The sequence below is a fragment of the Harpegnathos saltator genome, unplaced genomic scaffold (genome assembly GCF_003227715.2).
Source record: "Harpegnathos saltator strain DR-91 unplaced genomic scaffold, Hsal_v8.6 scaffold16, whole genome shotgun sequence".
Classification (NCBI taxonomy): domain Eukaryota; kingdom Metazoa; phylum Arthropoda; class Insecta; order Hymenoptera; family Formicidae; genus Harpegnathos; species Harpegnathos saltator.
Window position 1 is genome coordinate 1,855,081 of NW_020229939.1, and position 12,260 is coordinate 1,867,340.

Below are 12,260 nucleotides of genomic sequence, written 5' to 3' on the forward strand. Positions count from 1 at the left end.
ACCGGTTATCCTTCGTACGGCGACTTCCTTCGTCAATCAATAACTTATTGCAATCTCGATAGAGAGTCGGATTTACCGCGGACACCTCCGTTGTGATACCGCGACAAATAATTAGCGATAAATTACTAAATTATGCTTACAGCTTTATCGGAAGGGCTGAAGAAATTAACCGATCGTTGCTTAACCCTTTGCACACGCATTTGTCCGTGGTCTCGCGAGAGAAAGAGAGAGAAAGAGAGAGAGAGAGAGAGAGAGAGCTGATGTCCGCGTAAGAGATCAAAACATCGTGATAGCCGAGCGTTTATTCGATTGAGAGCTGTTCGTCCAAACATCGCAAGCCGAGACGAGCTTGTTAACGTCGATATTAACCGCCGCATATCGACGTCACATTGCGAGCGCGCGGTGTGCAAAGAGTGAAGAAAGATCCTTGTCACGCAAATGATCACCTAGCTTTGGTATGACGCAAACGTGGATACTTATTTATATTACAAGACGTCAAATGAACTCCATCGCCGATGGATTTCGTGCAAATAACGACTGTCGAAACGAGATCTCTCCTAGACACTCCTGCGAGACAGTTCGCTACGATATTGTCGTTCAAACGCGCGTACGTGCGTTTCGACGTTACAAAAGAAAAAAAGAAAAATATATACATATATATATGTACATATCGCACCAATCATTCGCATTCCTCCGATGTGAGAATCGTTAAATTCAACGTAACACGTTTCTCATTGCGTTCGCTGCGCGCGCGCGTTTATCGGAATCATTAGCGAGTTCTAATGAGCAACACGGCATATATCGATAAGCAGTTATATCGATCCAACACTTCGCACGCGTGATCATTTCAGATGAAGTAAATTCGCTTGCGCCAAAAATATGAACACACGTTTGCGGGACGGTTTGAACTAGGGCTTCGATATTTGGTCAGGTCTGACCAGGTCGAGATCCCTTCGAAAAATTTGGCAATAAGTCAATATTTTTTTATTGCAATTTGATAACTCACCCTGACATGATTATTCTTATTTTTATATTGGAATGACAATTTCAGATGATTTTATTATTAAATCAACTCGTCTGTTTTATATATATATATATATATATATATATGTGTACGTATATAAAATTCGAATATCGAATTCAAATATCAGTATAATTTAAAATATCCGCGTTACCACAGTAATACGGTTTTGAGTTTTCGGATCAAAACCGATCTCAGATATTCGGATTGTCAGATATCCGAATACTTGGAAGCCCTAGTTTGAACACATTCTTTCCAATGAAGTCAAGAACGCATCAAATGATTATGGATGCGGGCCGCTACTTCCGAGTCTATTCAGTAAGCAAATTGACCAGAGTTTATTTTTCTTACGACCCAAGGGTAATCGATTGTGATTGATTAATTTACATTACATATTCGCGTTTTTGCATGCCACGGGCCTAATCTATTGTAATAGGAGCCGAAGTGACAATATATGAGACACCAACGATACAATCGCAAGCACTCGGGACAAAATATAGATATCTTCATATCTAAGCTTCATATCTAAGCTTATCTACTAGATAAGAATGCGACGAAAGATTAATATTTATACCGTGTGCTGTCACTTCGATTCTGCAGTCACAACCGATTGCCATGTAAGTCGCAGCTCACAATTGTGATGTATCGAATACGCTACTAACTTCATCAAAAAAGATATCATGAAACGTAATATATCTATTAAAAATAATATAAATACTTATTATGGTATTTTAGTATTTATACAATTATAAATACTTATATTTATCAAAGATAACTTAATTAAAGTAATTTAATAATTTAGAAATAATTCAGCGGTAAATTTAATTCGATTCAATAAATCCGGTATATGTCCAAACCGTTTCGCAAACGTATATGGTGCACAACTCTTGAGCAAAGCGGGATCGGAAAATTATATTCATGTGCATCGTAAAAATGACTAATTATCTCAACATGCTAATAATATATAGACGGGGTTTTTAGAGGCGAGTACGCGCCGAGTAGAGCGAAACAATTAATCTTGTTGCTTTAAGTTTGTTTTCGAAGATAAAGAATTTCGCTGATAAGAACCTACGACAGCATGCCTGGAAAATAATGGCAGTTTTCGTGCGATTTCGAGCATGCTGTTGCCGCGGAATTCCCCATAATTAATTACATAATTGACAATACAATCAGACTACCGTGTTGCACTGAACTTGATCGCATCGAATATTGTAGTTTCACCTCGCATAAACTTGGATCGATCCGCGGATCTCGCTCGCTCGCGCAAACAAAACAGAACCAATAATAGTCCGCAGCATCGTGTAAGACTCTTTCTTTCTCCCTCTCTCCTTCTCTCCTTCCCTCTATCAAGTCTAAAAGCTACTCGTCTCTTGGTACAGCCTTACGTTAATATAGTTACAAAAAATAACGCTCTGTTATCTTTAGAGGAACTCCCTGCTGATATAGTCAATTGTCATCGAAGAATGTTTCGCTGAGATACATTAAGCTTTTGATCCCGCCTTATCCTGGACTCTCTGTACATGATGAAGCCTCTTGTGATCCTTCCGGTACTTTTCGATCGTCAATCCAGCGTCGGTGGGACTTGGCAAACTCAACGTCACCGGATCCAAGCTCGCCGCTAATTTCAAATACGTCTCTTCCATCTCCTTGGTGATCTTCACCTCGTAGTTCAGACTAGTCTTGCGCGAGTCCTTTGGCGACTGCTCGTCTAACACGTCAAATGTTATGAGATTTTCGCCGTGGTCCGCTTGCATGCACTGCATGCCCAACAAAGGATCAACATCGCTCGATCCATTCTCCGCAGGCATCTCGCGGTAAGCCTCGACATTTTTCGACGACTTTTTCATCACGTCGTCGACACGAACGTCATGAGCCGCCGGGATCGCTCCACCTTGCTCCGAGGACTTGCGCTTCTCGTTCACGGCCTTCTCCCCGCACTTGCCGCTCTTATTGCTATCGTGCACTGTCGAACTGTCCACGCGCAACGACGACTGCACCCACTCGGCCACCCGCTGCAGCTGATTGTCCTGCAACAGCACCGGCGAATTGTTGTCTTCACTGCTGGTTGAGGTCGAACGCTCGGAACTGGCCCGAGATGTCTTCTTCGCGTGCACCAAAGCGGTGCTGGCCTTGCCGTCAGTGCTGCTGTATAGCACAGTTTTGTAGTGGCCCGCATTATCCAGCAGAATGTTCTTGGAACCAGGTGTGACACGTACCAGACAGTTCCTCGGTCCGGTCACGCGGCCTTGGCCCGAACCGACGGACTTGACGTTGTTGAAGACGACGTGCGTGCCGCCGACGCCAGTCGACGATTGCGCGACGTCACTGCAGCTGCTGGACGGATCAGAGCTGGAGATCACCATGCTGTCACTGCTGAAGCTCGGACTGGTCGCTACCTCTGGCTGACTGCCGTCATTGTTGCTCGCGCTGTTGTCCGGGCTCTTCACCTCGATCAGCGTAAACTGCGTGACATTCCGCGCTTCTTGCCGCTCCGATCGGTCGTTCTTCCAATCGCGGTCGTTGATGATATCAAGCTCGACGCCGCGATTCGCCCTGGACTTGCTGTCCTTTGCATTCATCTCGGACTTCCACTTGGTCCACTCGTTCTTCCACAGTCTGTCGTTGATGATGTCGATGTGTGTCTGCTCCTTGTCGGCGCGCGTTGACCCGTCACCGAACTGATCAAAGCTACTCCTTTCGCTCTTGCTCCAGTATTTCGCGATAGACTTGTTATTATCAGCCAGAGATTCGCACTTTTTGTTACTAGCCCTGAGTGGCTTGGCCTTGTCGATGTTTATCCTATTGAGATCGTTCAGTCGCGAGAATGACGGCGAACGCTGCGACGAGTTTTTCTTGTTCAAGCCGGCCTTCGTGGCGCAATTCTCCTCGACCGGGCAATCCTGAACGTTCCTGCTATTTCTGCCGACGAACTTGTCCTTGATACAAGTAACTTGTGTGGCATAGATCGTGCCGCAGTCGCCGTTCACATGGTGACGCGTTTTCTCGCCGTTCGCGATGTTCTCATTGATCTCATAGAAGACCGTGTGCGAGATCGGCGCGGAGTTAGCCGTGAGTTTGTCCACACTCTGATGCTGCTTCTCGCCGTTCAACGTCTTCTCCGACGCGGACTTGGTGACGTTGCGACGCGTTTGCTCCTCTTTGGGAGGAACGGACGCGTTGGGCAGGCACGTCTGTGTCTCCGCGTCTAGCATGAGAATGCTCCGATGGCAGGTACACGTGTCACAGTGCTTTGCGAAGATCCTCTCCTTTTCGCGGTCCTCCAACACCTTCGCCATTATGGCGGCCGAGACGACGTCCACCGGCGGTTTGCACTCGTCGCCGGTGTCGTCGTCGTCGCTGTGCTTCTCCACCGTCGGCTTGGTGATGTTGTATACCATCGCCGTTGGCGGGAACGTGGATATCGGCACAGTGATGCTCTTTACGTCTGGTTGCACCACGTCTGCAGGGCAACGCTTCTGCGCGACGTATGTGCGCACCTTGGCCTGCACTTCAGACGGCAGCTGCAATAATAAACAAAACACGCGACTGTGAGACTCTCCGTTGATGCCTCAACTGTGTTGATATAATAAAGCTATTGTATTTTTAAATGCTGATTAAAAGACGCAGCTGGTTCTCTATTTTCTCTCTCCTCTCTCTCTCTCTCTCTCTCTCTCTTGGCCTAGATGTAGTTAAACAGTCAAGTAGCGAGAGGGTAAAGTTTATTTACGCGCGCGCACGCGCGTGCGCGTGCGCGCGCGTAACATTGTAACGATAAGCGAATTAATGGGACGTTATATAAACACAAGGAAAATGTCATTGTAGCATTTCGCCTTAGCTTCACCTCGCGGTAACAGAGGCGTAAAATCTACACCGGAACTAGTACGTGACATTATGTAAACGACATATTATTGTGTAATATTGTTTCTTTCTTTATCTGATGCGTCTGTGAATTAAAATTATGAATTAAAATTATCAGTTTTATTCGAAACATGACGATATCTTACCGAGTCGTATTTCTGACCCACGAAGTTAGAAGGTTTGCACTGTAGCAATTGTATTGCTAAACTAACGTCGTTTCTATATTTTTCCTGAAAAAGAAAAAAATGCATGTTCTTATATATAAAGATAAATATAAGATATATTTAAATAAAATATATAAATTGAATATAGATATATATAATTAATTATAGACAATGCTGAAGAAACTTCCTACGATTTCCTAAAATACTAATGTTATGTAGGATTCTTCCATTATTACCGTATTATCTTTCTCATTCAAGTTCTTTGGAATATAGAGTCGAATTTTCTTTCATGAAAATATCAAAACACTAATAATTTTTCAAGTATAGGTGATTAAAAAAAAAGATTTTTTACTGGATATCAAGAAATCAAGTAAATACTAAAACTGCATTCTTAAGTTTCAGTTAATTTCAGGTGGTGTTTAAATTAATAAAATTAAGGCTTGGTTGCGAAGACATAAAATGCAAGAGATTAAATAATTATAAAGAAATTATTACTTTCCTTAATATTCTCACCAAGAAAAAATTGTCTCCAATTTGTCCATAGAATAGTATAGTATCATAGAATCATAGAATTCTATCATAGAAGTTCATCATAGAATAGAATATACTGTGTAACGATAAAATACTTACATTATCTTGAGTTAACCGATGAATTGTAAAATTCGCATCTGCTAATCTATGAGACAAAGTCGCAATATCCTTCGTGAAGGCACCCTTCTCTGTCTCACATTTGTCCACAATTCGCAGCAATTTGTCCTCGAGATTCTGATTAACCTTTTGCACCCTCTTGTGTGCCTCATGTAGACGTGAATATTTCTCTTGCCATATCAGCAGCTCCTCTTTCATGGAAGCCAATTCACCATTTGGAAATTTATCAGCCTCGTTTAAAAATTGCGTTTCCATCGTCACAATATGGTTGTCTTTTTCCATTAAGCGCTGCCGTAAGTTCTCTATTTCTGCATGCAGATGCATGTCACAATGCTGTTGACTATCCTGTCCGCAAGTGCCGCACTTACACCCACATTCCTGCATTGAGATAAGACTTGATAAGTATGCAAGTACATATACTAAAACATTATCTTCTACAAGAACATTAATCATTGACAAACATAGTGCCAAGAGGGAGAGAGAAGGAGAGAAAAAGAGATATTAACATTTATATTAAACATAACATTATATCTTGACATATAAATGAGAAATACAATATTTGATGTGAAGAGGAAAATATATAAATTTATCCTACATATCAAGATACAATCTTGACTAACAAAGAAATTACTTATGTCACGTTATGTTAACTACTTAACTATACTAAAGCAAGAACTAACCAGTATAAACCATCATGGATGTTGACATCAAAGAGTAGTATAACACTCCCATGATAATTACATTCATTGCGTTTTATTACTGAATATGATACATCGAAGTGATTCAAACGGAAGCAAATAAGCGAAAGAGTCAAGGCACATGCAATTTTATCGAATGCATCTCAATGCACACGAACGCAGTGAAGTTCTCGTGCGTGACAGCCGCGTCAATACCGCAGGATGAATGACATAATAATACGATTAATCGGGAGAAAGAGGAATCGACACGACTTGCGCGGAATTGAACAGCTGGAGGAGCAACGCGGCACAACGCCGGGCCATTCCCATTGTTCATCCGAACAGGATGAATCACACCGAGTCGAGTCATACAGCCTGTGTGCGTCCACACATCTCAGCTGTCAGCCACGTTGGCAATTTTTTTCACGAGCCACTCACAATTCGCGATGTTCTTCCGACTTCTCTCTCGCACGCACACACACACACACATACCTTGCACTTTTCCGCCATGGTGGTGCCCGCCGCGAACATTGTCCGGAATAATGCAAAAGTACGGTCTAACGGCGCGTCCGCGGTGTCGTTGGAGCCTCATAACCCCTTCTTGCCTGCCTGCCTCGGCGCCTTCGACGAACAGAGTTGTCTTGCGACCGCACGCTCGCGCTCGCGCTTGACACGATAATCCTTCGACTCTCGTAATGCGGAGCAACACGCAACTGCGCGTAACTGAACGTTCCGTGGGATCGGTGCACATAGTTCAGCGGTGACAAACGACATGGCAGGGATTTCTTCTGCATCAAATTTTTCCCACTGAGTGATTGGACGACGCGTAGATTACGCGCGAAATATGAATCTTTCGATTACACTAGTTTCTCTCCTTTTCGTCATCGACGAGGTAATATAAAGACTGTCAACCCTGGATAAATTTTCGTATTGGCCAAGAGGGCCCGAAGGTAATTAAAGAGCGATGATAATACCGCCTGCTTTAGCTACGCTCAAGATAATACAGCAAGCAAACATTACCCCTCTGAGGTACAAACAAAACAAAAGTTGGAACAAACGGGTACAAACAGAGCTTAATCGAATGCATACAGGGTGTTTGATAGCTGATCATGCAGACGAAAGTTGGAGATGGATTGGGTGTAGCCGAGAAGAAAAGTCATGTACCATAATGTCAAATTGGCAATAGTTACCGAGTTATTAATTAAAACATGTGAGCCAACGAGCGCGTAGAGAGCGGAGGGCGTCCGCAGTAAGCACAGTAGACATTTGATACAGGCGGAGTCAGCAAGTAACGGTAGGCGAGCGCGCGCGGCGAGGGGCAACGTAAACAACAAGAGGCGAACGCGCGCGACGAGGAGCGAGCGAGCGCGAACGACGAGGAGCGAGCGAGTGCAAGCGACAAGAGGCGAGCGAGCGCGATGAAGAGCGAGCGAGTGCGACGAGGAGCGAGCGAGCTATAAGGAAAAAGCTATGAAGAAAAAGCTCGCTCGCTCCTCGTCGCGCGCGATCGCCTCTTGTCGCTTACGTTGACCCTCGCCGCGCGCGTTCGCCTACCGTTACTTGCTGACTCCGCCTGTATCAAATGTCTACGTGCTTACTGCGGCCGCCCTCCGCTCTCTACGCGCTCGTTGGCTCACATGTTTTAATTAATAACTCGATAACTATTGTCAATTTAACGTTATGGTACATGACTTTTCTTCTCGGCTACACCCAATCTATCTCCAACTTTCGTCTGCATGATCAGCTATCAAACACCCTGTATACAGGGTGGGAGGTTATAAGTTTACAACCCGAAGTGTGAAGGTAGATTAGGTTAAGACAAACATAAAAGTCCTATACCATTTTGCGAGATTCGCAATAATTATCGAGTTATTAATGATGTAAATCTGAGGAATAAGAGCGCGCCGACATAGATGATTGGAAAAGCGTTGCAGCTACTCAGGCCACAGCGCGGCCCACTCGACCCAGCAACTGTTGGCGGCATGCGGCGAAACATAGGTCCGGCGACCTATGTGAAGTTAGCCCCCGACTTTTAATAAAAAATTTTTTTTGCATAAAATTGCACCAAATCGTTTGTAGAAATATGTAGTGAAAGACTTTTCGTTTGTAGTAAAAAAATAAAAAAGTTACGAGAGTTTGAAAAAGTGGTCAGCCCCCAAAATGGGGAGCTGACTTAAAACCTGACCTAATCGAGGCCAAATCGTTTGTAGAAATATGCAGTGAAAGAATTTTCCTTTGTAGTTGCCCAGGAAAAAAGTTACAGCCCCTTAAGTTCTAAGAGTAGCTATTTCCGCCCCGTCGTGGTAGCTGACTTGAAAACGGTTCTAATCGATGCTAATGGGTTTGTAGAAATATGTAGTGAAAGAATTTTTGTTTGTAGTTGTCCAGTATAGAAATGGCAGTAATTTATGTAATATGAGTGCCTATATCTTCAACCCTATCAGGGGGGCTGCGTTCTAAACCGACTAAATCGAAGTCAAATAATGCGTAGAGGTTTGAAGTGAAGGAATTTTCGTTCGTAGTTGTCTAGTATAGAAATGGCAGTAATTTTTGTAATAGAGGTGATTGTATTTTCAACCCTATCAGGGGGGCTGCGTTCTAAACCGACTAAATCGAAGCCAAACAAAGCGTAGAGGTTTGTAGTGAAGGAATTTTCGTTTGTAGTTGTCTAGTATAGAAATGGCGGCAATATAAAACTCAAACATACGGATATAGAAAAAAGAATTTCGAAGACGCCCAGGATCTCATATGCCGAAAGAAGTCGGAAGTCGTCCTGTGAGTGACCATGTATGTTTTAGGTTCTTTATTTATTTTGTAACTTTGTTTCTGTTTATTATTATTATTATTATCCGATTTTCTTCGATGGACGACAACAATGCTCGGGCAAAAAAGCAGCGGGTGGACAAACAATTCCAACTCCCAGTCTGCAGAAAACTTTGGCACATTACGCAGAGCGGTTATTGTCAAGTATTTTAATTTTTTTGTTAATTATTCGATTCCCTTGGGTGGACAAACGACAATAATGCATGGACAAACGAAAGCAGCGGGTGGACAAGCGATTCCTCAATCTACAAAAAACTTGACACATGTACACAGAACGGTTATAGTCAAGTTTTTTTATTTTTTTTTATAATTACTCGATTCCCTTGGGTGGACAAACGACAATAATGCACGGACAAACGAAAGCAGCGGGTGGACAAACGATTCCAACCCCGAATCTACAGAAAACTTTAGCACATTACGTAGAGCGGTTGTCGTCATGTATTTCAACTTTTATTTGTTAATTACTCGATTCCCTTGGGTGGACAAACGAAAATAATGCATGGACAAACGAAAGCAGCGGGTGGACAAACGATTCCTCAATCTACAAAAAACTTGACACATGTACACAGAACGGTTATAGTCAAGTTTTTAAATTAATTTTTGTTAATTACTCGATTCTTTTGGGTGGACAAATGAAAGCAGCGGGTGGACAAACGATTCCAACCCTCAATCTACAGAAAACTTTATCACATTACATAGAGCGGTTGCCGTCATGTATTTCAACTTTTTTTTGATAATTACTCGATTCTCTTAGGTGAACAATCGAAAATAATGCATGGACAAACGAAAGCAACGGGTGGATAAACGATTCTAACCCTCAATCTACAGAAAACTTTGACACATGTGCATAGAACGGTTATAGTCAAGTATTTCAACTTTTTTTTTGTTAATTACTCGATTCTCTTGGGTGGACAAACGAAAATAATGCATGGACAAACGAAAGCAGCGGGTGGACAAACGATTCCAACCCTCGATCTACAAAAAACTTTATCACATTATATAGAGCGGTTGTCGTCATGTATTGCAACTTTTTGTTAATTACTCGATTCCCTTAGGTGGACAAACGAAAATAATGCATGGAGAAACGAAAGCAGCGGGTGAACAAACGATTCCAACCCTCAATGTACAGAAAACTTGACACATGTACATAGAACGGTTATAGTCAAGTTTTTTAATTTCTTTTTGTTAATTACTCGATTCCTTTGGGTGGACAAACGAAAATAATACATGGACAAACGAAAACAACGGGTGGACAAATGATTGCAGTGCTTAATTTTCAGAAAAGTGTTCTTGTAAGCAAATTGCTTTTTCTTATTTTCTTTATTTAACTATATTTTACAAGGTGGGCAAATGGAGATTTTAATTGGATTAATATGGGCAAATCGTGGACAAACGAATCCCTGCTAATTTTTATATATATATTCATATATAAGGCGCCTCCTCTTCCGTATACTTTCAATTTTTTAATTTGCTTATAACTTCTTTTAAAGGGGAACAAACAAAAATTTTGGTTGGACAAACGTGGGCACATCGTGGACAATCCAGCGATGTTTTGAAATTGAAGAAATTTTTTCATGGGGGTGCTGATATCGAAATTTCTTTTGCTTATAACTCTTTTTTGGAAGATGGACGAATGAAAATTTTTGTTGGACAAACGTGGACAATCCAATGGTGTTTTGAAATTGAAGAAATATTTTCATGGCGGTGCTGGTGTCAAAATTTTTATTTGCTCATAACTTTTTTTTGAGAGGTGGACAAATGAAAATTTGTGTTGGACAAATGTGGACAAATCGTGGACAAACGAATGCTACTTGTGGTTTATGAAAATTCGAATTTGGGGGTGCCAGCTTCACAGAGCTGAACTTCTCTCCAAACACGCTCTATATGCTGCGTATGAGCTCCTGTAAATTAAAAATATTGATTAGAACAATATAAAAGAAGAGTGATATAAACTATAACCAAAATTAATAAAAAGACTTTGTACAGTAAAATTTATTCTATAATATATAATTTGTAATTCTTACCAGTGTCAGGATCAACGAAGTTATAGGAGTGATTTACTGTCAGATGTTGGAAGCCTTGATTGTTTAAATGATCATATGACTTCCAACAATCTGACATGATTGTAGTTCCTGGCAAAATCCATTCCTTTATACATGCCAGTAATGTTTTCTCTGTTCGATCCTGAACTGGAACTATAAAAATCTTCTTTGATCCTCGCTCGTATCCTCCAAAAATCCAGTTTCCTTTTATTAATCGACCACAATTGTATTTTCTTCGGCCAATTTTTGTTTCACCGATCTCAACTATGTGTCCTGGGCCACCTAATTTTTCACTATGTTTGTCAGCCCAGAACACACAGACCTGGAAAAAGAAATAATATTAATATTTCACATTATATATTTATTAAATACATATATAATTAATATATAATTACCTCTCTGCAAAAATTGAACCAGTCAACAATCGTGGTCAACGATATGCCAGTCTCATCTTGCGTGTCATCTTGACGTGGGTGTCTTAACATTAAAAAACATGCAACAATTTTGCATGTTGTACCCACGTCAAGATGACTTTTGTCGAACCAAGTACCAATTTTCGCACTTTGCTTCACATTGCACTGTTTTTGCACAAGTTTTTTTTTTATTTTTTTCATAATACCGCTTTCTACATCGATACATTAACGTTGTTTTATTAATATTAATATTATTTCCACATTTATTGCACTGAATTGTAGGTGCCAAAACACCATGTTCAATTAAAGAATCTACTAATTTCTCTTCGTTATATGTTATGTGCCCAAACTCTAAAAATGACAACATTGTTGCGTGCACTTTTTATTGAGTTTGGTTACCAAATTTTTCATTTGTCTATCTATTCTATCGCTTTTTTGTTTCATATCGCTCATTTTAAATTTCGTGCAAAATACTAATTGCAAAATAACTAAAACGCATGCGCACCGAGTTTCTGGTCTGTTCATTATTGCTGCACTGCTACACTAGTGCAGTATTTATTGCACTAGTACATTGCGATGACAGATTTCCTAATCTATCATACCTATCCATAAGT

General features: G+C 41.4%; 1 protein-coding gene across 2 annotated transcripts; it reads right to left on the reverse strand.

The window, feature by feature from the left end:
- Positions 1-1,834: 1,834 nt before the first annotated feature.
- On the reverse strand, positions 1,835-7,267 carry LOC105183009 (uncharacterized). 2 transcript variants are annotated; one of them, XM_025296793.1, is made up of 4 exons: positions 6,861-7,267; positions 5,674-6,069; positions 5,026-5,109; positions 1,835-4,542 (listed from the first exon to the last, which is right to left on the reverse strand). In XM_025296793.1, the coding sequence occupies exons 1-4, from the start codon at positions 6,897-6,899 to the stop codon at positions 2,503-2,505; spliced, it is 2,559 nt and encodes an 852-aa protein (XP_025152578.1). In that variant the 5' UTR covers positions 6,900-7,267; the 3' UTR covers positions 1,835-2,502. The 2 variants fall into 2 exon arrangements, with proteins under 2 accessions (XP_025152578.1, XP_019696938.1); XM_019841379.2 differs by lacking the exon at positions 6,861-7,267 and adding an exon at positions 6,372-6,815.
- Between the last annotated feature and the right edge of the window lie 4,993 nt (positions 7,268-12,260).